The 24,779-nt window shown below is 55.0% G+C and overlaps 1 protein-coding gene across 2 annotated transcripts; it reads left to right on the top strand.

The window, feature by feature from the left end:
• The first annotated feature begins 5,411 nt into the window (after positions 1 to 5,411).
• PRPH (peripherin) lies at positions 5,412 to 8,478 on the top strand. 2 transcript variants are annotated; one of them, XM_062202224.1, is made up of 9 exons: positions 5,412 to 5,960; positions 6,323 to 6,383; positions 6,542 to 6,637; positions 6,976 to 7,143; positions 7,245 to 7,370; positions 7,466 to 7,686; positions 7,767 to 7,816; positions 7,936 to 8,015; positions 8,173 to 8,478. In XM_062202224.1, the coding sequence occupies exons 1-9, from the start codon at positions 5,419 to 5,421 to the stop codon at positions 8,236 to 8,238; spliced, it is 1,410 nt and encodes a 469-aa protein (XP_062058208.1). In that variant the 5' UTR covers positions 5,412 to 5,418; the 3' UTR covers positions 8,239 to 8,478. The 2 variants fall into 2 exon arrangements, with proteins under 2 accessions (XP_062058208.1, XP_062058207.1); XM_062202223.1 differs by having other exon boundaries at positions 8,170 to 8,478.
• The last annotated feature ends 16,301 nt before the right edge of the window (positions 8,479 to 24,779 follow it).

Here is a 24,779-nt window from a genome sequence, read left to right as displayed (position 1 = left end):
GGAGAAGCCTGCACAAAGGCAGAGGCAGCCTGGCAGGAGGCGGCCACAAGCCAAGAGCACTGGGAGTAGGCACAAGCTGAAAGAAGCAAGGCGGGTGTGGAGGGCGGCCCTTCCCCCAGCTCCACCCAGAAATGCAAATCAGCTACCTGGGAGACCCTCTTGAACCACAGGAAAATCACCCTGAATGTGTCAGCGACAAGCAGAATGCTTGGATTGTAGTCCATATTGTGACGGGAAGCTTCTAGGGTCATGCCTGCTGCTTGCTTACAGGGAATGTGGTGGCTGTCACCCTAACCACAAAGGGACTGCCAGTACATGCACACACCCCCACCCAGCCACACTGTGGTGCTGGTCTATTTCTACCTGGCTTGCTTATCTTCTCTTTCCTTTAAATTGATGTTCTTGGTTATGAGCAAAGTCAAGTAATTTCTTTTTTATGAATTTTCCAAACTAGGCTTATTTAGGAAATAGGGATTTCCCATTGTTGCTTCAGTCCCCAAGTGTATCTACTGACTGGAGCTGGGCCAGGCAGCAGGCAAGGTCTGGATCAATCCGGGTCTCTGTGGTACTCTGAAAGTCCTCTCTCCTTCCTCTGCCCCACTGCCTTAAATAAGGCTTACATGATCATTGAGTCCTGGGTTTGGGGGAGACAAGGCTGGGCTTCTGTAGGAAGAATGAAGTGGGCTGGTAGGCAATGGCATATTGGTGTGTTTTGTTTGTTTAAGATTTATTTTATTGGCCGGTGCCATGGCTTAACAGGCTAATCCTCCGCCTTGCGGCGCCGGCACACCAGGTTCTAGTCCCGGTTGGGGTGCCGGATTCTATCCCGGTTGCCCCTCTTCCAGGCCAGCTCTCTGCTATGGCCCGGGAAGGCAGTGGAGGATGGCCCAAATGCTTGGGCCCTGCACCCGCATGGGAGATCAGGAGAAGCACCTGGCTCCTGGCTTCGGATCGGCGAGATGCGCCGGCCGCAGCGGCCATTGGAGGGTGAACCAATGGCAGAAAGGAAGACCTTTCTCTCTGTCTCTCTCTCTCACTATCCACTCTGCCTGTCAAAAAAAAAAAAAAAAAAAGATTTATTTTATTGATTTGAAAGAGTTACAGAGAAAGGTAGAGACAGAGAGAGACCTTCCATCTGCTGGTTCACTCCCCAGATGGCCGGAACGGCTGGAGCTGAGCTGACCCAAAGCCAAGAGCTTCTTCCCAGTCTCCCATGTGGGTGCAGGGGCCCAAGCACTTGGGCCATCTTCTATTGCTTTCCCAGGCCACTGCAGAGAGCTGGATAGGTAGTGGAGCAGACGGGACTAGAACTGGCACCCACATGGGACGCTGGCACTTCAGGCCAGGGCGTTACACCCGCTGCACCACAGCGCTGGCCCCCATATTAGTGTTTATAGTAGTGTTCTTTAGACTGTTGTCTGGATTTGCAATTTTTCAAGACAAAATGAGGGAGCAGGCACAGTGGCGTAGTGGGTAAAGCTGCCTCCCAGGATCTCCATGAACAGGAAGTTGAGGCCAGGAAGAGCTAAAAATGGAACGCAGACATCCCAATGCAGAACACTGGCCGCCTCTTAACCCGCAGGCTAAACACTTTGCCTAGGGTCTTCGGTTGTCGAGGTTAGCACTCACCCAGCCTGGATGTATTGGGACATGTCGTTCTGACGAATGACCACAAGGTGGCAGCAAGACATCTCTATTTTACTGTCTACCGGCGAGAGATTTTTTTTTTTTTTGTTCAGGTGCCTCACTAGTTTACCGGGCCACATTATCAGTGGGGACCCTGCAGCCAGAAAAACGTGGGGCAGGCAGGATCCCTGATGTCAGAGGCCCCCTGGGGCCCTGCAGGCCCATAGGACAGCGTACTCAGCACCCCTAGGACTGCCGGGGGCCTCCCCAACTAGCGTGCTGGCTCCCCAAGAGGGAGCCACCCTCAGCCCCCTATGCATCCTGGTACAAGCCACTGATGGGGGCAGGGAGCCACAGCACAGCACCGAATTCCACACCCAGGACAAAGGGGGAGTCAGGTGCAAAGTCAGCCGGGACTTGGAGTGACCAACTCCAAGGGGAGGCACCTGGGAAGGCAAAGGGCTCCTGGAGGGACCACTGGGTTTTCCCCAGGGTGTGGAGTGGAGGGACAGGAAGACCCCCCTGAAGTGCCTAGGAATGTGTCCCAGTGTTCTTTTTCACGCGGGGTGACAAAGGCCATCAACCTTGTTGAGCACCCACTACAAGCATCATGCTAGAAAAGTGTCATTGTTTCTACCTTAAAAAAAAAAAAAAAGAGGTGGATTTCCATCCGCTGGCTCAGTCCCTAATGGCTGCAATGGCTACGGCTTGGGCCAGGCTGAAGCCAGGAGCCTGGAGCTCCATTCAGGTCTCCCAGCTGGGCAGAAGGGGCCCAAGCACCCAGGTCGTCTTTCGCTGCTTTCCCAGGTGCATTGGCAGGGGGCTGGATTGGAAGCAGAGCAGCCAGGATCTAAGCTGGTGTGCCGATACGGGATGTCAGCACAGCAGGCAGCAGCTTAACCCACTGCAGCACAATGCCAGTGCCAATTTTCTCTACTTTGCTGATGAAACTCCTGAAGCTCAGGACACAAGCAACTTACCCAGGGTCACACAGCGTGGTGATGATGACCAGGCTGGGGACCTGACTCTTCTCCTAGGATCCTCGCACGCACTGCACTGTAGCCTCAGCTGCACATGCCCCTCCCCCCCAAACACTTTCCAAACCTTCGTAAACACCCTGGCTCCAAAATCACAAATCCACCTGCTGGCTGCAAACACCGTCCTTGACTCCCAGGGGGCGCTCTTTCCATTCTTTTGCATTGCGCCTTCCTCTGGGACACCAGCTAGGGCCCTCATTACTCTCCCAGTGCACCCCACCCTTCTCGCCTGCTTGGAGCCCGCAGTCCCTCGCCTTCACTGGGTGCTCATCTTCCTTGCAAACCCCGAGACACACCCAGCTGTTTTTTTGTTGGCCACGCCTTCACCAGAGTGGGCAGGGAAGCCAGGGTGGGGCTGAGCATCCCGGCTGATGCTCACCCACAGGCCCAGGTGCCTCATACACTGCTCCTCCATCTCCCAGCGTTGTGAGGCAGGCTTTACCTCCACTTACGGATAAAGAAAATGGGGGCGAGCCGGGACAGCCCAAAGGATGGCTCAGGGATGCCCAAAGACCACCACCCCACCCCACCCCCCGCTGCACCCAGGGGCTCACAGCATCTCCCGGAGATGAACAAGGATCACAGGAAGAATATGCCAACCATTTGCATGTGTGCATTCATTTCAGCCTCGTAGCAACACTAATAGGTGGAAGCCTCGGTCACTCCCACTTTCCCGAGGGACGTAAGATGGAGAGTGATGGGGGTCAGGCAGGAGGGGTGTGACTGGGAGCCAGAGCCTCTTCATCGTGGCTCTAGCTGAGCCTGGATCCCTCTGGGCAAAGACAGGATGCTCCTCTGCTCTGAAGCTCCCACCCAGACCCCTGGCCTGTCTCCACAGCTCCTGGAGGCCCTCTGGTCCCTTCTGCCCCTGGAGAGTGAGCTGGGGGCTTCAGCAACAGAGGGGACAGGAGCTCCATCTGGGACTCCCCAGGCCCCAGCATCCTCTGCTCCCACTGCCCGCACTCCCAGCCTGAGCTGGTCCTGCCAGGCCTGGCCTGCCCCTCCCCATGCAGCTCAGGCTCCTGCTGTGTTGCTGCAGGGTGGAGCTCAGAGCCCAGGGCTGGGGCAGAAGTCATCCTGGCTTCTCAAGCTCCCCCCACAGCCCCGCATCCTGGGTGGGTGTGCACCCCACTCCTAGGGGCTGGACAGGCAGACCGAGGTTCCTCTATCCTGTCCCATCTCCCACCCGCCCTCTTCCCATCCCCCTGGTAATCAAACCACACCCACGAAGGAGGACCAGGCGGCTGTGCAGGGAGAGACTAATGGCCCGGGAGGAGGGAGGGGCCTGGAGAGATGGCGGAGGTGGGGATGGGAGCCGGCGGGCGTTGGCCCGGGACCATCTCAGAGGACACACAAAGGAGCAGGGAGGAGAGCAGGATGTTCCCTCTTTGCTGCAACACGGAGCAGCAGGCCGGCGAGCCTGGTGAGCCCCAACCCAGGCCTCAGCACCTGGCTCCCGCCGACCCTCCTCCGAACTGCTTCTGTCCGCCCCGGGGTGGGGGATGGGGGTGGGGGGACAGCCCATGCCTGCAGTCTGGAAGCTGTTGACGATGCCAAGGCCAGACATCAGCCTTCCGGCTCTCTCTGGGGTGGGGGAGGGCACGCAGGGGCGCGTGTGTGCGTGCGTGTGTGGCGGGTTTGCGCGCTGCCTGGAATCCAGACTGCAAATCTTTCCCAGCCCTCGCGGCCTCTTGCGGACACTGGTGATGGGCGGCTTCTCCTTCACCATCTCTTCCGCACCCGGCCCCGCCCATCCCGGGCACCTGCACCTCCCCACCACTGGAAGCCCGTTCCTGCCAGCCTGCCCATCTCCCTCTCTCAGCCTTGGCAGCCCCCTGAGCCCCCTCCCCTTCGACTCCAGGAATCGCCCTGGTTCCGGGAAGGCCCGTGACTGCACAGCAGTTGGGGGGTGGGGGTAGGTGGGTGAGGGAGATCCTGGCAAACCCCACAGCGGCCCCCGCAGGCTCCCTAGGGCCAGCCGCAGGCTCGGCCCAGACCCTCCAGTGCGAGCCAGAGCCGGCCCAGTCACCCAGCCCAGCCCCCTAGGATGCACCCACCCGGCTGGAGCCTGCGGTGGGCCCAGGTTTGGGGGCTGTGTCTTTAAGGCTGAAACCCCAGCAGGCAAATTCTGCCGAGCCAAGTGTGTGGGGGAGGGGGCTGGTCTGTCCATTAGCGGCAGAACAGGCCGAGCCGCCAGCCAGCGCTTACAGGGCCCTGGGGAGTAGGGAGAGTGCAACCCCCCAGCCTCTGTCCGCCTGTCCCCCACTTCTCCCGCTGGGGTGAAAGAAGGGATGAGACGAGCGCCCGGAAGCACCAATTTGGGGGCCCAGGCCAGGTCCACTGTCCCTCACCTCGCTCGGACCTACACCTGTACCACAAGCTGCCCTTTAACCTCAGGGGATTTTTAGGGGACCCCAGCTCAGCCCAAGCTCCAGCTTCGGGTGCTTGCTTGGGAAGACGTCGTCTCCCCCCACCCACCCACCTCTGCTTAGCTCCCAGCCCGCAACAGGGGGGCTCAGCAGGCCTGGCGCCAGCAGCGGACAGGGAGGGCGCGGCGCTGGAGCCGCTCCGCAGGGTGGGGCACCCCCTCCCCACACAGCCCCGCTCCGGGGCGGCCATCAGGCCAGGGGGAGGAGCTGCCCGTGCCACCCCCCGCCCTGGCTGCAGGGCTATAAAGCCGCCTGGCCACCGCCCGCGGCTCCCCGCAGCCCCCAGCTTCTCCCGGCGAGCGGTGAACCGCTCAGCCTCAGCCGTCATGAGCCACCACCCGTCGGGCCTCCGGGCCAGCATCAGCTCCACTTCGTACCGCCGCGCCTTCGGGCCGCCGCCCTCTCTGTCCCCTGGGGCCTACTCCTACTCCAGCTCTCGCTTCTCCGGCAGCCGCCTGCTGGGCTCGGGGTCCCCGAGCTCCTCGGTGCGTCTGGGCAGCTTTCGGGGACCCCGGGCAGGCGCGGGCGCCCTCCTGCGCCTGCCCTCCGAGCGTCTCGACTTCTCCATGGCCGAGGCGCTCAACCAGGAGTTCCTGGCCACGCGCAGCAACGAGAAGCAAGAGTTGCAGGAGCTCAACGACCGCTTCGCCAACTTCATCGAGAAGGTGCGCTTCCTGGAGCAGCAGAACGCGGCCCTGCGCGGGGAGCTGAGCCAGGCCCGAGGCCAGGAGCCCGCGCGCGCCGACCAGCTGTGCCAGCAGGAGCTGCGGGAGCTGCGGCGGGAGCTGGAGCTGCTGGGCCGCGAGCGCGACCGGGTGCAGGTGGAGCGCGACGCGCTGGCGGAGGACCTAGCGGCGCTCAAGCAGAGGTCAGGGGCACCGTCGGGGCGGCCGCCCCTCCCTCGCTTCCCCCCCCCCGAGGGTATGGCTCCCCGCCAGGCCCAGTGGGTGCAGGCAGAATCCTCACCCGCGGACCCCAGGCCTCCCTACCCACCCCTCCTTGTTCTGCGTGTCCCTGGAACAGGAGGACGGTGTATCTGGGCCTCCCCCTGTGGATCGAGGGGTTCGCTTCTCAGGGGGCGGCTCCATGAGGCAGGCAGTCCTTGTCCAATCCTGGAAGCAGCAAGTGCCCCTAATCCTGCTCCCCACCCCCCCGGAGGGAGGCGCCCTCGGGGGGTGCAGCTGAGAGGTGCCCCCCCCCAGCTCAGCCGCTGCCCCTCCTCCCCGGCAGGTTGGAGGAGGAAACTCGCAAGCGAGAGGACGCTGAGCACAACCTTGTGCTCTTCCGCAAGGTGGGCCCGGGGCCCCGGCTTTACGCAGGGTGGCACCGCTGGGCGCGGGAGGGTGGGGCACCAGAAGTTTCCCCCGAGGCGGACAGGCAAGGCCGGGCCCTTCCTCGGTCTTAGGAGCCCCTCCCTTCTCTTGAATCCCCCACTGGCATCCCACGAAGGACGTGGACGACGCCACCCTGTCCCGCCTGGAACTAGAGCGCAAGATTGAGTCTCTGATGGATGAGATCGAGTTCCTTAAGAAGCTGCACGAGGAGGTGGGTCGGGGGGAGGGGCGCTGCGGCGTGGTTTCGGGGAGCTGAGGGTGGAAGGGAGGAATTGGACTGCTGAGACGCCACCGGACCCCCTCTACAGGTGGGTGGACTCACACCCTTGCGCCACCTGCTGGTGGGCCGCGGAACTGCGCCTCAGAGGCAGACCTGGGGTTTAGCAGCTGCTGGGGCGCCGGCCGCCCGGCACCGCGCGCGACGCCGCACCCCTTGGCGCCCCCTTCTGTGGACCCAAGCGTTTCTTCTCCTTTTTGCGCGCACACTGCGGGGCCCGCGGACAATCTGCGCCTTGAGCTCATCCTCTGCTTGCTCGCTCTGGGTTGCAGGAGCTGCGAGACCTGCAGGTGAGCGTGGAGAGCCAGCAGGTGCAGCAGGTGGAGATGGAGGCGACGGTGAAGCCGGAGCTGACGGCGGCGCTGAGGGATATCCGCGCTCAGTACGAGACCATCGCGGCGAAGAACCTGCAGGAGGCGGAGGAGTGGTACAAGTCCAAGGTGCGAGGACTAGGGGTGGGGAGGTCCTGGAGGGGAAGGGTGCGCGCCAGCCCTCGTAAGTCGCGCTCACCACCACCACCACCACCCCCGCCACGCTGCAGTACGCGGACTTGTCCGACGCCGCCAACCGCAACCACGAGGCCCTGCGCCAGGCCAAGCAGGAGATGAACGAATCCCGACGCCAGATCCAGAGCCTGACGTGCGAGGTGGACGGGCTGCGCGGCACGGTGAGTCCCGCGCTGCGCGCAGCTGGAGCCCGGCCGCCGCGAGCCCGGCCGCCCTGCTCTTCCCCGCCACCCCCACCTCTCCATCCCCCGTGCAGAACGAGGCGCTGCTCAGGCAGCTGCGGGAGCTGGAGGAGCAGTTCGCCCTGGAGGCGGGCGGGTACCAGGCGGGCGCCGCGCGGCTTGAGGAGGAGCTGCGGCAGCTCAAGGAGGAGATGGCGCGACACCTGCGCGAGTACCAGGAGCTCCTCAATGTCAAGATGGCCCTGGACATCGAGATCGCCACCTACCGGAAGCTGCTGGAGGGCGAGGAGAGCCGGTGAGGGCTGGGCTGCGGGGCGGGGGCGGGGGCGGGCGCCGGGCGCCGGGCGCGGAGCTGACCGCGTGCTTCGCCCGCAGGATCGCCGTGCCCATCCACTCCTTTGCCTCCTTGAACATTAAGACGACGGGTGAGTCCTCCGCGCCCAGCCCCTTGGCTCCCGCCCTGCTCCTGCCCTCACGGGTGGGAGTGAGGGCGTGGAAGGGGAGCAAGCCCAAGCCTATATGCCCCTTCTGCTATTTTCCCCAGTGCCTGAAGCGGAGCCTCCTCAGGACAGCCACAGCCGCAAGATGGTTCTGATTAGAACCATCGAGACCCGGGATGGGGAGGTGAGAGGCCCCCGTGCGTGGTTGCGGCTGGCGGTGAAGGAGGGTTATCCGGGACTTCAGCTGGTTTTGCCAAAGAGGGGGGCCCTGTGCTCCGAGGCCGTGGAAGAGGGGTGGCGCTGAATGGCCTGCACCCCCTCTTCTGTCTTGCCCGCAGCAGGTGGTGACTGAGGCCCAGAAGGAGCAGCACAGTGAGCTGGACAAGTCTTCCACTCACACCTACTGAACCCCACCCCACCCCCATGCGGCTCCCCGCCCCTGCCCTGGGCCTGCTGTCAGCCCACACCCCCCAGCCAGCCCTGAATCACTCTCTCATCTGAACGAGTCTCCACAGTGGCATCCATCACCCCTCCCCTCGCCCTGCGGCCACGCCCTGCCCTGACGTAGCTGTGACCCGTGTAAGCGCACTCCCGAGGAAGAAGCTCATGACCCCACCCCCCCAGCCCCCAGGAACGAGCCTGCTCCAGCCACGATCCCACATAGGTGGGATGGGCCAGGATCTGAATTTCACTGCGGAGTCCAATAAAACTGCGGTTGAGAAAAACCTGTCAGTGCATTTGTGTCTGCGGAGCTGGGGCTGGGGCTGGGGTGGGGCGGGGTGGCTGCAGCATTGTCCCTTTGTCTCTAGGTCACTACCTTGACCCTCACTTCCTGGGTTTTCTCCTCCCTCTGTGCCTTCCTTCCCCTCTATCTGAAATCACCTGCTACCTTCTGGGTCCCCTACCAAGGTTGAGAAGCAACCAGCAGACATGTGGGAGGAGAATCAGGCAAATGTGAACCTGAGAAGCCAAAGGAAGAACAGCCAGACTTGTCAAAGGGTGCTGGGAGCCCAGGCTAGCTCAGTGAGGGAACCTTTAGCACCAGGTAGGGTCAGAAGACAAAGGTGAGGGCCAGCCTGGTGCAGCAGGTTAGGTTGCACTTGAATGCTGGCATCCCTTATTGGAGCATTGGTTCAAGTCCCAGCTGCTCCACTTCTGATGCAGCTCCCTTCTAATGTGCCTGGGAGGGCAGTGGAAGATGGTCCAAGCGCTTGGGTCCCTGCACCCATGTGGGAAACTCAGTTGGAGTTCCAGGCTACTGGCTGTGGCCTGGCCCAGCCCCAGCAGTTGAGGGCACTTGCAGAGTGAATCAGCAGATCAAAGATCTCTCTCTCTCTCTCTCTCTCTCTCTCTCTCTCTAACTCTGTCTTTCAAACAAATAAATCTTTTATAAAAAGTTGGGCCCCTCCATCAAAGAAGGAGGTCCCTTTCTCTGAAGGGAGGAGAGAACTACCACTTTGATTACAGCCTTGTCTAACTAAGGTTGGAGTTTGTGAACTCAAGAGGCTTCCATAGCCTTGGCAGCTCATGACAAGAGCCTCGGGTGATTACTGACGTCATAAATAAGAGTGTCAATTGTTAAATCAACAACAAGAGTCACCGTACACTTGCTCCCCATGTAGGATCTCTGTCCTTAATGTGTTGTACTATGCGAATTAATGGTAAAACTACTACTAGGGGACAGCACCATGGCTCATTTGGTTAATCCTCCTCCTGCGGCGGCATCCCATATGGGCATCAGGTTCTAGTCCCGGTTGCTCCTCTTCCAGTCCAGCTCTCTGCTGTGGCCCGGGAAGGCAGTGGAGGATGGCCCAAGTGCTTGGGCCCTGCACCTGCATGGAAGACCGGGAGGAAGCACCTGGCTCCTGGCTTCGGATCGGCACAGCGCCAGCCGTAGCAGCCATTTGGGGGATGAACCAATGGAAGGAAGACCTTTCTCTTTGTCTCTCTCTCTTACTAACTCTGTCAAAAACAAACAAACAAACAAACAAAAAAACAACACTACTACTATTCAAACAGTACTTTATACTTTGTGTTTCTGTGTGGCTGCAAACTGTTGAAATCTTTACTTAGTATATACCAAGTTGATCTTCTGTATATAAAGATAATTGAAAATGAATCTTGGTGCAGAATGGGATGGGAGAGGGAGTGGTTTTGGGTGGGAGGGTGGTAATGGGGGGTAACCATTATAATCCAAAGTCGTACTTTAGAAATTTATATTTAGGCCGGTGCCGCGGCTCACTAGGCTAATCCTCCGCCTAGCGGCGCTGGCACACCGGGTTCTAGTCCCGGTCGGGGCACCGGATTCTGTCCCGGTTGCCCCTCTTCCAGGCCAGCTCTCTGCTGTGGCCAGGGAGTACAGTGGAGGATGGCCCAAATGCTTGGGCCCTGCACCCCATGGGAGACTCAGGAGAAGCACCTGGCTCCTGCCATCGGATCAGCGCAGTGCGCCGGCCGCAGTAGGCCAGCCACGGCGGCCATTGGAGAGTGAACCAACGGCAAAAAGGAAGACCTTTCTCTCTGTCTCTCTCTCTCTCTGACTGTCCACTCTGCCTGTCAAAAAAAAAAAAAGAAATTTATATTTATTAAATAAAAATTAAAAAAAAAAAAAGTTGGGCCCCTGCCACCCACGTGGGATACCTGGATTGAGTCCCTAACAACAGTCTGGCTCAGCCCTGGCTGTTGCAGGCATTTGGGGGAAGATGGGAGATCACTGTCTGTCTCTTTCTTCCTGTCTCTCAAATAAATAATTCATTATACAAATGTTTTAAAATAAATACTAAAAAAGAAAAAAAAACAAAAAACAAAAAACAAACAAAACAAAACAAAACAAAAAACAGGGCCAACGCTGTGGCATAACAAGTATTACTAAAGTAAAGTAAAAGTAAAGCCACCACCTGCAGTGCTGGCATTCCCATATGGGTGCTGGTTTGAGTCCAGGCTGCCCCACTTCCAATGCAGCTCTCTGCTATGGCCTGGGAAAGCAGTAGAAGATGGCCCAAGTGCTTGGACCCCTGCACCCATGTGGGAGACCCGGAAGAAGCTCCTGGATCCTGGCTTCAGATCGGCAAGGCTCCGGCTGTTGCAGTCATCTGGGGAATGAACCGGTGGATAGAAGACCTCTCTCTCTGCCTCTCCTTCTGTCTCTGTGTAACTCTGACTTTCAAATAAATAAATGAATCTTAAAGGGGGGGGGGGAGAGAGAGAGACAAGGAGAAGCAGAGAGAGATCTTCCATCCACTGCTGGTTCACTCCCCAGATGGCCACAATGACAGGCACTGCAGGTGGCGGCTTTACCTGCCACACCACAGCACCGGCCCCAAGATAGGCTTTTCCTATCAAGTTTCTCAACATTCTTTTAGCCTTGATACTTTATCCAATTCTTAAGTCACTTTCCCATTTTTAGGTACCTGTGGCGACAGGACAAAACCCACTCCCAGCTTCCATAATCTGTCAGTCAGGGCTTTCCTGTGGACCTGTTCCCAGCACAAGGAGCCAGAACCTGCATTTCAAATTTCAAAATATGAAAGATAAAGAGGAGGGTCGAGTGTCTGGTCCAGCAGATTCCAGGCTGGGCTCCCAATTCCTTCGAATGTGCACCCTGGGAGGCAGCAGTGATGCAGGGGCTGGGCCCCTGCCACCCACAAATACCTGGATTGAATCCCTGGCTCCAGGCCATGGCTCTGGAAGGCATTTGGAGAGTAAACCAGTGTAAGTTAAAGTATGTCTCGTGGCAAATTCCAATTATTCAATACTGTGATGGGAAACATAGCCTCAGAGTTCTCTAAAATGCCTTCCAAATGTTTCTTCCATTAGCTACAGGCTGCCTCCTATCCAGATGAGTCTCCTTAGCAAATATTCTTTTTTAAGATTTTATTTGTTTATTTGAGAGGTAGAGTTACAGACAGTAAGAGGGAGAGACAGAGAGAAAGGTCTTCCATCGCTGGCTGCTGGTTCACTCCCCAAATGGCTGCAATGGCTGGATCTGGGCCGATTCAAAGCCAGGAGCCAGGAGTTTCTTCCCGGTCTCCCATGCGGGTGCAGGGGTCCAAGGACTTGGGCCATCCTCCACTGCTTTCCCAGACCATAGCAGAGAGCTGGATCGGAAGTGGAGCAGCCAGAACATGATGCGGTGCCCACATGGGATGCTGGCACAGCAGGCAGCTACACCACAGGGCCAGCCCCTGACTGCATTTAAAAGTAGCCACCGAGGGGCAGGAGTTGTGGTGCAGAGGGTTAAGCTGCCATTTGAGACACTGAAATCCCATAGGAGTGCCAGTTCGAGTCCTCGCTGCTCTACTTTTGATTCAGCTCCCTGCTAATGCACCTGGGAGAGCAACAGAAGGTGGCCCAAGTGCTTGGGTTGATGGCAGATGATTTGGACTTTGAGACAAGAGATGCAGGGGCCTCAGCCACCTTCTCAGTGCCGTGATCAGCATTACATAAGCATTGTTAGTCGTCACAAAACACACCAAACACCGGTGTAAGGGAAAGGGCTTATTGGGGAAAACCCAGCAGACCAGAGGGAAGGGGCAAGGAAGGAAAAAGAGAGAGAAGGCGAGTACAAGAGAGAGACAGAGAGGAGAGGAGCTGGTGAGGACAGAAGAGAGAGAGCAGAGAGAATAGAGAGCAAGCAGGAGATAGAAGAGAGAAGAGAAAGGAGACCAGAGGAGGAGGCTAGAGAGAGCCACGTGTTCAGAAACAGGTCCTTTTAAAACTTTGCTGGGTGCGGGCAGGGAAGCAGGAGCAGCAAATCCCATTAGGATGGGGGTGGAGCTGACACTGGTGGTTGGGCCATGTGGCCACCTGGCTTTCAGCAATGGCGGGGGTGGGGGGGGAGGCTAGGGCCTAGGATGGTGTCAGGGTGTAGATCGCGCCATAGATAAAACTGTGCCATTTTCCTAACAAGCATGGCTTTGCGGTACTCAAAACCTGGCCGTGTAAGATAATGGAGATGTCTACTTGGAAGTATGACCATGTCAAGGCCCACCTTGTTGGTATTGAATTTTTAATGGGAAGAAATATGAGGCTATCTGCCCCTCAACTCTAAATACGGATGTTCCCAGTATCAAAAGGAATGACTTCCAGCTGATAGGCATCCAGGATGGGTACCTAGCGCTGCTCCAGGACACTGGGGAGGAGCTGAGATCCTGATGGCAGCTGTTACAAGATAACCGGCTCCCAGGGGGCAATGGGGGCAGCCCCTCCTCCAGCCCGGCCCTACTCTGGCCTGGCCCTGGACTGGACTCCTACACAATTTATTTGACTTTTTATTTTGGTTTCAGCCGCCGCCCCTTCAACCTGTCGGGGAGCCCCTGCCCTTCCCCCAGCTCCCTGGGCCAAGAGCTAGTGAGCAGCGGCCTTGGTGAGGCTGCCTTTGTCTTTTCCCCTCGCACTACAGCCTGGGGGGGGGGGGGGGGGCGGAGAGGCGTGGGTGCTGCTTGTGGTTTAGTTTTTCTTTTTTTGAAAAAATTCTATCTGGAATCAGAAAACTGTGGAGTCTGACAAGTGGTCCTTGTGCCCCTCCCCTACTCATCCCTGGTCTGGTCTCCTGTTCCTTATAGCCCTTTCCCCTAAGCACCGCCCCCGCAGGCTAGGGACCAGGCCCCTCCCCAGCCTGGGTCCCTCCCCAGCCCCTTTAGATGGGGAGGGAAGAGAAGGGGAGGGGCTTTCCCCCTCTTCAGGAACCTGAGAGGCCCTGCCCCCAAGGGCTTCACCCTTTTCCTGTGGGCTCTCTGATACATTGTTAAAAATCAAACCTGAGGGGGGCAGGTAAAGCCACAATGCCCTACCTGCAGTGCTGGCATCTCATGGAGTCCCAGCTGCTCCACTTCCCATCCAGCTCTGTGCTAAAGTGCCTGGGAAAGCAGTAGAAGATGGCCCAAGTCCTTGGGCCCCTGCACGTGCGAGGGAGACCCAGAAGAAGCTCCTGGCTCCCGACTTCAGATCGGTGCAGCTCTGGCCATTGCGGCCACCAGCGGATGGAAGACCTCTCTCTCTCCCTGCCTCTCCTTCTCTCTCTGTGTAACTCTGATTTTCAAGTAAATAAATAAATCATTTAATAATAAAAAAAAACTGAATAAAACTACAAGCACCCCAAAAAGAAAATAATGACATATACACAAAAGAAAAAGAATAATAAAGAAAAACAAGTGCTTTGCTACTCAGCACCTTCTTCCACCAGCCGTCCCAGCTCTCTGCTCTTAAGTTCCCCCTTCCAGAAGGTGCAAGGGCACAGACACAATTCAGGCAAGCTCTTTGCAGCTGTTGAACAAGGGACAAGGAGGGCCTTTCTTCCAGTTTCCTGAGTGCCCTTGGCTGTCCATCTTCCCGCTGAAGTCCTTTCCTCTGATCCTCACCAGAGTCACACTCCACAGGGTTCTAGGGCTTTCCTAAGTCTGTTCCTCCAAGTTCTTCCAGCCTCCGCTCACCACCCAGCTCCGCCGGCACCTCTGCATCTGGAGGTTCATTGCAGCAAGTCTCCACTTTCTCCGACACCAACCTGGGGGCACTTCCCTCGTGGCGGAACGTGCATTTCTTGACTCTGGATGTGGCTTTAGCCTTTCCCGCTTTCATGGCCTCTGCAAAGCCACTGTCCGTGGACCCCCAGCACGCCCTGTGCATCTTTGTGGTATTCTACATAGCACTGCTTCTGGACCAAAAGCTCACTTGACAAGCAAGGAGGTGTGGCGATGGGCCCGTCTGACGGATTCACAGTCTCGCCATGTTCCCCATCACCTGTGTGATGATCTGTGTTCACCACCACTGATGCAGCTGGAGTGACAGAACAGAGGCGTGTCCTTCTGAAGTCACCATGACAACAGCTCTCCAAGGCAGCACACTGCAGGGCTGGGTTGGTATCTGATGTAGGGTATGGTTTCTCCCACATGCAGGATTCCCAGGGCCAGGAATCAATGGGTGGAAACGGACGGGAGTGGCACTGAGACGTTTGCTTCTTATTTCCATGGTCTCATGCTTTGCTGGCCCAAAGGGCCAAAGGTTTCCACCAGAAGATGCCATGATTCTGTGGAACTTGAAGTTGAGATGCCACCAGGCCACCTTGGGCTCCTTATGCCACTGAGCCACAGGCTGAGAAGAGCACAGTGTTGGCTGGGGTGTTGACCATCAAGGGAAAATCGAGGGGCCAACATTGTGGTGTAGCAGGTAAAGCTACCGCCTGCGATGCTGGCATCCCATGTGGGTACTGGTCCGTGTCCCAGCTGCTTCACTTATGATCCAGCTCCCTGCTAACGGCCTGGAAAGCAGCAGAAGATGGCCCAAGTGCTCGGCCCCCTGCCACCCACATGGGAGGCCCAGAAGAATCTCCTGGCTCCTGGCCTCAGCTTGGTCCAGTCCTGGCTGTTGCAGCCATCCTGGGAGTGAACCAGCAGAGGGGAGATCCCATTGTCTCTCCCTCTTTCTCTCTAATTCCTATTTTCAAACTCACACACACACACACACACACACACACACGGACCACTATTCCATAATGGTGGCAAGGAAGAGAATAATTCTAGGGGACGGTGCTGTGATGTAGCAGGTGAAGCCACTGCCTGAAGTGCCAGCATCCCATAGGGACACCGGTTCAAGTCCTGGCTGCCCCACTTCTGATCCAGCTCCCTGCTAATGTGCCAGGGAAAGCAGGAGAAGATGGCCCAAGTGCTTGGGCCCCTGCCACCCATGAAGGAGACCCAGAAGAAACTCCTGGCTCCTGGCTTCAGACCAGCCCAGCTCTGGCAATTGCAGCCCTTTGAAGAGTGAACCAGCAAATGGAAGACCTCTCTCTCTCTTTCTCTGTCTCTGCCTCTCTTTATAACTATCTCAAATAAATAAATAAATCTTAAAAAAAATAACCCTTGGGGCTGGCATTTGGCCAGTGGTTAAGATGCTGGTTGGGACACCCACATCCCCTGTTGGAGTGCCTGCATTGGAGTGCTGGCTCTGCTTCCGATTGGTTTCTTGCTAATGCACACCCTGGAGGTAGCAAGTGATGGTTCAACTATTGGGTCCCTGCCATCCACATGTGGGACCCAAAAATAGTCCATGACTCATAACTTCAGCCTGGCCCAGCCTTGGCTGTTGCAGCCACTTGGGGAGTGAACCAGTGGATGCAGGATCCATTATCTCTCTGCAGCTCTTTCAAATAAATAAATAAATCTAAAAGTGGGGGGGTGGAGAGCACCTGGACACCTGGTGAAGCACTGCTTTTTTTTTTTTTAAGATTTATTTATTTATTTGAAAGGCAGAGTTACAGTGAGGCAGAGGCAGAAAGAGAGACAGAGAGAGAGAGGTCTTCCATCCACTGGTTCATGCCCCAGATAGAGGCACTGGCCAGAGCTGAGCTGGGCCAATCCAAAGGCCAGAAGCCAGGAGTCAGGAGCTTCCTCTGGGTCTCTCACTGTGGTGCAGGGGCCCAAGGACTTGGGCCATCTTCTACTGCTTTCCCAGGCCATAGCAGAGAGCTGGATCAGAAGTGGAGCAGCTGGGACTCGAACCATATGAGATGCCGGCACTGCAGGCGGTGGCTTTACCTGTTGTGCCACAGCACCAGCCCCAAGCATTGCTTCTGTGCTCATCTTCTGTCTGTGAGGATGTTTGCAGGGACTAGCATGTGAGTGAACAAGGGTGGGAAGGCTCAGTGTGGGCAAGTGCCACCCAATCAGCCAGGGCCAGGAAGCAGACACAGTGGAAAGCAAACACATCTCCTGACCCTACAGCTGGAATGCACGCCTTGGACAGCAGAACTGAAGGCTGCTCTTTGTTCTATTTTTAAAAATATTTATTTATTTGAAAGTCAGAGAGAGGGGAGAGAGAGGATATCTTCCGTATGCAGGTTCACTCCCCAGATGACCACCAACAGGCCAAGCCAAGACAGGAGCCCCATCTCTCCCATGTGGGCGGCAGGGGCCCAAGCACCTGGACCATACCCTGCTGCCTTTCTCAGGCTATTAGCAAGGAGTTGGATCAGAAGTGGAGCAGCCAGGACTCAAACGAGTGCCCATATGGGAATGCTGGTGTCACAGGTGATGGCTTTACCCCTGAGCTATGGCGCCAGCCCCAGGCTGTCTGTTCTTTGGTCCTCAAAGACTTATATGCCCAGGTTCTCAGACCTCTCAGCCTCCATAGTCAGTGAGCCAATCCCCTTAACAAATCCCCTCTCACCTCTGTCTGTCAGTTATCTGTATCCAGCTGTCTATGCATCTGTCATACTAACTATCTGTCATCTGTCTGTCATCTATCACCTTTCTTCCACGGATCTATCATCATCGTCATTGTCTATCACCTGTCACTCTGTCATCATCTGCCTCCTGTTGGTCCACTCTGGAGAACCCCAGTGCAACACAGTATTACCATTAACCATGGTCACCATGCTGTACATCCGTTATCCAGAGCTTTCTCAGCCTACCTAGCTCAAACTTTCTGCACTTTGACAGACATCTGCTGATTCCCCTGCCCCTTCAGGCCCTGGAAACTACCATTTGCTCTTGTTTTTAAAAAAATGTATTTGAAAGGCACATCATCAGAGGGAGAGAGACAGAGAGACCATCTATCCTCTGGTTCATTCTCCAAATGTCTGTAACAGCTGGGGCTGGGCCAGGCTGAAGCCAGGAGCCAGGACCTCCACCTAGGTCTGCCACACAGGACCCATGTGTTTGGTAGGGACCCAAACACATCATCTGCTGCCTCCTAGGTGAATTGCCAGGAAGCTGGATCAGAAGCAGAGGCAAGCCTCAACCCAGGTACTCCAATCTGGAACATGGGAGTCCCAAGTAGAGGCTTAACCCGCTGTGCCACAATGCTCACTCCTCTTTAATGTGTTACAGTTTTCAGGTCACTACACACTTCACCAATAGAATATGGCAATTGTAAACATGGGAACATCTAAATATATAAGCAAATATTAACAGAACTGAAGGGGGAAACAGACAACAAGATGATAATAATAGGGACTTCAATATCCTACTTTCAATAATGGATAATTGGCCGGCGCCGCAGCTCAATAGGCTAATCCTCCGCCTTGCGGCGCCGGCACACCAGGTTCTAGTCCCGGTCGGGGCACCGATCCTGTCCCGGTTGCCCCTCTTCCAGGCCAGCTCTCTGCTGTGGCCAGGGAGTGCAGTGGAGAATGGCCCAAGTGCTTGGGCCCTGCACCCCATGGGATACCAGGAGAAGCACCTGGCTCCTGGCTTCAGATCAGCGCGGTGCGCCAGCTGCGGCGGCCATTGGAGAGTGAACCAACGCCAAAAAGGAAGACCTTTCTCTCTGTCTCTCTCTCTCACTATCCACTCTGCCTGTCAAAAAAAAAAAAAAAAAAAAAAATGCTGACTACAATGCTGGCATCCCATGTGGCTTTACTGTTTCATGTCCTGGTTGTTCCACTGTTGATAGCTCCATGCTAACAGTCTGGGGAAACCAGCATAAGATGGCCTAAGTGCTTAGGCCCTGCCACCCATGTGGGAGACCTGGAAGAAGCTCCTGGCCCAGCCTAGCTGTTGTGGTCATCTGGAGAGTGGACTAACAGATAGAATATATCTTTTTTCTCTTTCTCTCTCTCCATTTCTCTCTGTAACTCAGATTTTCAAAAACAGTGAATAGGGGCCAGTGCTGTGGTGTAGTGGGTTAACGCCCTGGCCCAAAGTGTTGGCATCCCATATGGGCACCGGTTCGAGACCTGGCAGCTCCACTTCCAATCCAGCTCTCTGCTATGGCCTGGGAAAGCAGTAGAAGATGGCCCAAATCCTTGGGCCCCTCCACCACAGTGAGAGACCCAGAAGAAGCTCCTGGCTCCTGGCTTTGTCAGCAAGGCTCCGGGCGTTGCAGCCAATTGGGGAGCGCTCTCTCTGTGTCTCTCTTCTCTCTGTGTAACTTTGAGTTTCAAATAAAAATAAATAAATCTTTTTTAAAAAAGGTGAAGGGCGTGAAATTCAATGCTTTAAAAAATGATAAATAAACTTAAAAAAAAAAAGAAAATCAGGCCGGCGCCGTGGCTCAACAGGCTAATCCTCCGCCTTGCGGCGCCGGCACACCGGGTTCTAGTCCCGGTCGGGGCACCGATCCTGTCCCGGTTGCCCCTCTTCCAGGCCAGCTCTCTGCTGTGGCCAGGGAGTGCAGTGGAGGATGGCCCAAGTGTTTGGGCCCTGCACCCCATGGGAGACCAGGAGAAGCACCTGGCTCCTGCCATCGGAACAGCGCGGTGCGCCGGCCGCAGCGCACTACCGCGGCGGCCATTGGAGGGTGAACCAACGGCAAGGGAAGACCTTTCTCTCTGTCTCTCTCTCTCTCTCACTGTCCACTCTGCCTGTCAAAAAAAAAAAAAAAAAAAAAAAAAAAGAAAATCAGTAAGGAAGTCGTAGACTTGAACAGAACTATAGATAAAATGGACATAATGAAAAATGCACGTTCTTTCCAAATGCACATGGAACATTCTGTAGGCTAGCTCATATGTTAGGCCACAAAATAAATCACACACACACAAAAAAAAATCCACTAAGATTACAATATCAAGAACGTCTTCCAACTACAGTGGAATGAAACTAGAAATCAATAACAGGAGAAAATTGGAGAGGCCAGTGCTGTGGTGCAGCGGGTTGATGTCCTGGCCTGAAGCGCCGGCATCCCATGTGGGCGCCGGTTCTGGTCCTAGCTGCTCTTCTTCCAATCCAGCTCTCTGCTATGGCCTGGGAGATCAGTGGAAGATGGCCCAAGCCCTTGGGCCCCTGCACCCGCGTGGGGGACCTGGAGAAAGCTCCTGGCTCCTGGCTTCGGATCGGCACAGCTCCAGCCATTGCAGCCACCTGGGGAGTGAACCATTGGATGGAGGACCTCTCTCTCTCTGCCTCTCCTCTCTATGTGTAACTCTAACTTTTGAATAAATAAATAAATCTTAAAAAAAAAAAAAAAAAAGAAAAGAAAACTAGGCAGGTGCCATGACTTAACAAGCTAATCCTCCGCCTTGTGGCACCGGCACACCAGGTTCTAGTCCCGGTTGGGGCACCAGATTCTATCCCGGTTGCCCCTCTTCCAGGCCAGCTCTCTGCTGTGGCCCGGGAAGGCAGTGGAGGATGGCCCAAGTCCTTGGGCCCTGCACCCGCATGGGAGACCAGGAGAAGCACCTGGCTCCTGGCTTCGGATCAGCGAGATGCGCTGGCCGCAGCGGCCATTGGAGGGTGAACCAACTGCAAAAAGGAAGACCTTTCTCTCTGTCTCTCTCTCTCACTATCATACACGCTGCCTGTCAAAAATAAATAAATAAATAAATAAGTAAAGGCAATGTATGTTAAAAAAAAAGAAAACTAGAAAAAAAGTGCAACTATGTGAAATTAAATAACACACTCTTGAACAATAAATGCATCAAAGAAGAAATCAGAAGTGAAATGAAAAATAATGGGAAACTTGAAAGTGGAAAAGCAATATACCAAAGCTTATGGGATCAGCTAAAGCAGTTCCTGGAGGGAAGTTTATAGCAATAAATGCCAACCGCAAGAAAAAGAACGATCTCAAATAAATAGCTTAATTGTACACCTCTTGCCATTAGAACAAGAACAACAAACTAAGCCCCAAGTTGGCCAGAAGAAGGAAGTTATAATAAAGATCAGATCATAAGGGCCAGCAATTGTGACACAATGAATTCAACTGGTGCGTTTGATGCTAGCATCCCTTATCCGGAGTGTTGGTTTAAGTCCTGGCTGCTCTGCTTTCAATTCAGCTTCCTGCTAACACACTTGAGAAGTCATCAGAAAATGACCCAAATGCTTGGGCCTCTGCAACCCATGTGGGAGACCAGGATGGAGTTCCAAGCTCTGGGCTTTGGCCTGGCCCAGACCTGGTCGTTGCAGCCATTTGGGAAGTGAACCAGTAGATGGAAGATCTCTCTCTCTCTCTCTCTCTCTCCTTCTCATTCTCTCTTTGTTTCTCCCTCTTCTCTGTTACTCTGTCTTTTAAATAAATAAAACTTAAAAAAAAATCAGGGGGCTGGTGCTGTGGTATAGCAGGTAAAGACTGGCATCCCATATGGGCACTGGTTCCAGTCCCAGATGCTCCACTTCTGATCCAGCTCTCTGCTATGGCCTGGGAAAGCAGTAGAAGATGGCCTGGCCAGCACCACGGCTCACTTGGTTAATCCTCCACCTATGGTGCTGGCACCCCGGGTTCTAGTCCCAGTTGGGGTGCTGGATTCTGTCCCGGTTGCTCCTCTTCCAGTCCAGCTCTCTGCTGTGGCCCGGGAAGGCAGTGGAGGATGGCCCAAATGCTTGGGCCCTACACCCTCATGGGAGACCAGGAGGAAGCACCTGGCTCCTGGCTCCTGGCTTTGGATCAGCACAGTGCACCAGCTGCAGTGCGCTGGCCGTGACAGCCATTTGGGGGGTGAACCAATGGAAAAAGGAAGACCTTTCTCTCTCTCTCTCTCACTGTCTAACTCTGCCTGTCCAAAAAAAAAAAAAAAAAGAAAAGAAAAGAGAGAGAAAGAGAGAGAGAGAGAGAAGATGGCCCAAGTCCTTGGGCCCCTGCGCCTGCATGGGAGACCCAGGAGAAGCCCCTGGCTCCTGGCTTCGGATTGGCGCAGCTCCAGCCATTGGCCATTTTGGGAGTGAACCAGTAGATGGAAGATCTCTCTCTCTCTCTCTTTCTCTCTCTCTCTCTCCCTCTCCTTCTCTGTGTAACTCTGACTTTCAAATAAATAAATAAATCTTTTTTTAAAAAATCAGAGCAGAATTAAATAAAATGTAGGCTAAGTAAACAATAGAAAAGAATGAAAGTAAAAGTCAGTTTTTTTAAAAGATAAACAAAATTGAAAAACCTTTAGCTGGATTAACTTAAAAAAAAAAAAAAAGGAGGGGTTAGCATTGTGGCGTAATGGGTTAAGCTGTTGCTTGCAGTGTCAGCATTCCATATTGGTGCTGGTTCAAGCCCCTGCTGCTCCACTTCTGATCCAGCTCTCAGCTATGGCCTGGGAAAACAGTTGAAGATGGCCCAAGTCCTTGGACTCCTGCACCCATGTGGGAAAACAGAAGCTCCAGGCTCCTGGTCACATCCCATATTGGAGTGCTGATTTAAAGTTCTGGCTATGCTGTTTCTGATCCAGCTCCCGGCTAATGTGCCTGGGAAAGCAGTGGAAGATGGCCCTGGGGCTTGGGCCTCTTCCACCTACATAGGAAACCTGGAAGTAGTTCTTGGTTCCCAGCTTCAGCCTGGCCCAGTCCTGGCACTTGGGGGTGCTTTGGAAGTAAACTAGCAGATGGAAGATCCCTCTCTCTGTCAATATGCCTTTCAAATAAGTAAATAAAAATATTTTTAAAGATTATTTATTTGAGAGGCAGAGTTACAGATAGAGAGAGGTAGAGACAGAGAGAAGGGTCTTCCACCTGCTGGTTTACTCCCCAAATGGCCACAACAGCCAGAGCTGGGCTGATCCAAAGCCAGGAGGCAGGAGCTTCTTCCGGTCTCCCACACAGGTGCAGAGGCCCAACCATTTGTGCCATCTTCTACTGCTTTCCCAGGCACATTAGCAGAGAGCTAGATCAGAAGAGGAGCAGTTGGAACTTGAACCAGCACCCATATGGGATGCCAGTGTCACAGGCAGTGGCTTTACCACAGCATGGGCCCCAAAATAAATATATTTTTCTTTTTTTTTTGACCGGCAGAGTGGACAGTGAGAGACAGAGAGAAAGGTCTTCCTTTTCCTTTGGTTCACCCCCCAATGGCCGCTGTGGCCGGCACACTGTAGCCGGCGCACGGCGCTGATCCAAAGCAAGGAGCCAGGTGCTTCTCCTGGTCTCCCATGTGGGCACAGGGCCCAAGCACTTGGGTGACCCTCCACTGCACTCCTGGGCCACAGCAGAGAGCTGGACTGGAAGAGGAGCAACCGGGACAGAATCCGGCACCTTGACCGGGACTAGAACCCGGGGTGCTGGCGCCACAGGTGGAGGATTAGCCTAGTGAGCCGCGGTGCCAGCCAATTTTTCTAAAAATATTTGTTTATTGACAGGCAGACTGACAGAAGGAGGAAGAAAGAGAATCTTCCATTCATTGTTGCACTCCCCAAATGGCCTGGGGCCAAAGCCAGGAGCCTGGAACTCCATCCAGGTCTCCTCCATGGGTGGCAGAGTGTTGCTGTGGATTCGTTCCTGAGAGAAGGATCATGGTGGGGACAAGAGGCGCAGAGTCACCACACAGACCCGGGGAGTCAGGTGAAAGCAGGCCAGAGGCGAGCAGCCCGCAGACTTGTTTTTTTCATTTGGTACAACAGCTTATATAGCCAAGACAGCCAATCCGGTCAAGGGGTGGGTTATGCCCTAACCAATCACAGCCTGTTGCCAGGCAGGCTCCGTTGCCAGGTGGGTTTCAAAGCCATTCCTGAGTAACTGACGCTGGCTTGCCAGCGGCCATCTTGGCGTGGCCTTCTCATCCCACCACAGCACAGGCCCAAGCATGGAGGCCATCTTCTATTGGTCATTGAGAGGTACTTGACTTAGGGTAAATTATTCCACTTCTCTTATGAATTTGACTAGAGTGAGTCAGTGCCAAAGTGTACTCCTGGTAGCCTGACAATTCAAAGCTTCCAGGTCCATGAAGCCAAAGATGAGACCCAAAGCTTGGAGATGACCTTGCAATCAGGTAAACCCACTGTGCAGCCACTCTCTATCCTGATGCCTCCCCAGCCGTCAAATTTCAGCTTTGTTCCTCCCTGTATCAATCCCTAGCAAGACTTTATACATAGTAGTTACAAGGTACTTGCTAGCAGTGGTTAGGATTTGATACATTGTCAGCACTGGTAGCCAAAGGAGGCGAACCTCAGCTAAGACCATCTTTCTGGTTTTGTTTTTTAAGACTTATTTATTGGTTTGAAAGTCAGAGTTACAGAGAAAAGGGGAGAAACAGAGAGGGAGTGAACTTTCATCCACTGGTTCTCTCCCCCAGGTGGCTGCAACAGCCAGGGCAGGGTCAGACTGAAGCCAGGAGCTTCTTTGAGGTCTCCCATGTGGGTAGCAGGGACTCAGGTGCGTGGACCATCTTCTGCTGCTTTTCCTAGGCCATTAGCAGGGAGCTGGATCGGAAGTGGAACAGCCAGGACACAAACTGGCACCCATACAGGATGCAGGCTTTGCAGGCGGCGGCTTTACCCAGTATGCCATGTCAGTGGCCCTAATCTCCCTGGTTTTATTTCCTATCCTTCCCCAAGGACTGACTATTCTCTGAACACAGCATTGTCTATCATGTTTCCTTGTCTTTATAAGTACTGTTTTTAGTGACTAGGATGGAATGTTTTCACTTTTAACCTTTTTATTTAAGATCCTATTCCCTCTTTCACTCTCCCAAATGCCTGCAAGAACCCAGGCTAAGTGAGGCAGAAGCCAGGGGCCAAGAACTTATTCTGGGTCTCCCATGTAAGAGGCAGAGACCCAAGCACTTGAGCCACCACCTGCTGCCACCCAGGGTGCACAACAGCAGGAAGCTGGATCAGAAGCAAAGCTTCTCATGGGCCGGTGCTGTGGTGCAGCAGGTAAACCTGCCACCTGCAGTGCCAGCATCCCTTTTGGGCGCCGGTTCAAGTCCCGGCTGCACCACTTCTGATCCAGCTCTCTGCTGTAGCCTGAGAAAGCAGAGGAAGATGACCCAAGTCCTTGGGCCCCTGCACCCATGTGGGAGACCAGGTAGAGCTTCCTGGTTCCTGGCTTCAGATGGGTGCAGCTCCAGCTGTTGCAACTACCTGGGGAGTGAACCAGCAGATAGAAGACCTCTCTCTCTCTCTCTGCCTCTCTGTAACTCTGCCTTTTAAATAAATATTTTAAGGGGGGGGGCAATGCTGTGGCATAGTGGGTAAAGCCGCCACCTGCAGTGCCAGCATCCCATATGGGCACTGATTCAAGTCCCGGCTGCTCCACTTCCGATCCAGCTCTCCGCTATGGCCTGGGAAAGCAGTAGAAGATGGTCCAAGTCCTTGGACCCT

Source organism: Lepus europaeus, chromosome 10, assembly GCF_033115175.1.
Source record: "Lepus europaeus isolate LE1 chromosome 10, mLepTim1.pri, whole genome shotgun sequence".
NCBI lineage: Eukaryota > Metazoa > Chordata > Mammalia > Lagomorpha > Leporidae > Lepus > Lepus europaeus.
Note: the sequence above shows the minus strand (reverse complement) of the source record. Positions and strands in the feature narration are given on the sequence as shown.

Bases quoted from the DNA above. Each gene is read 5' to 3' on its own strand.
- PRPH (XM_062202223.1), top strand. From the start codon at position 5,419: ATGAGCCACCACCCGTCGGGCCTCCGGGCCAGCATCAGCTCCACTTCG. The intron at 7,144-7,244 runs GTGCGAGGACTA...GCCACGCTGCAG, and splicing joins AGGAGTGGTACAAGTCCAAG to TACGCGGACTTGTCCGACGC. The intron at 7,687-7,766 runs GTGAGGGCTGGG...CTTCGCCCGCAG, and splicing joins CTGGAGGGCGAGGAGAGCCG to GATCGCCGTGCCCATCCACT.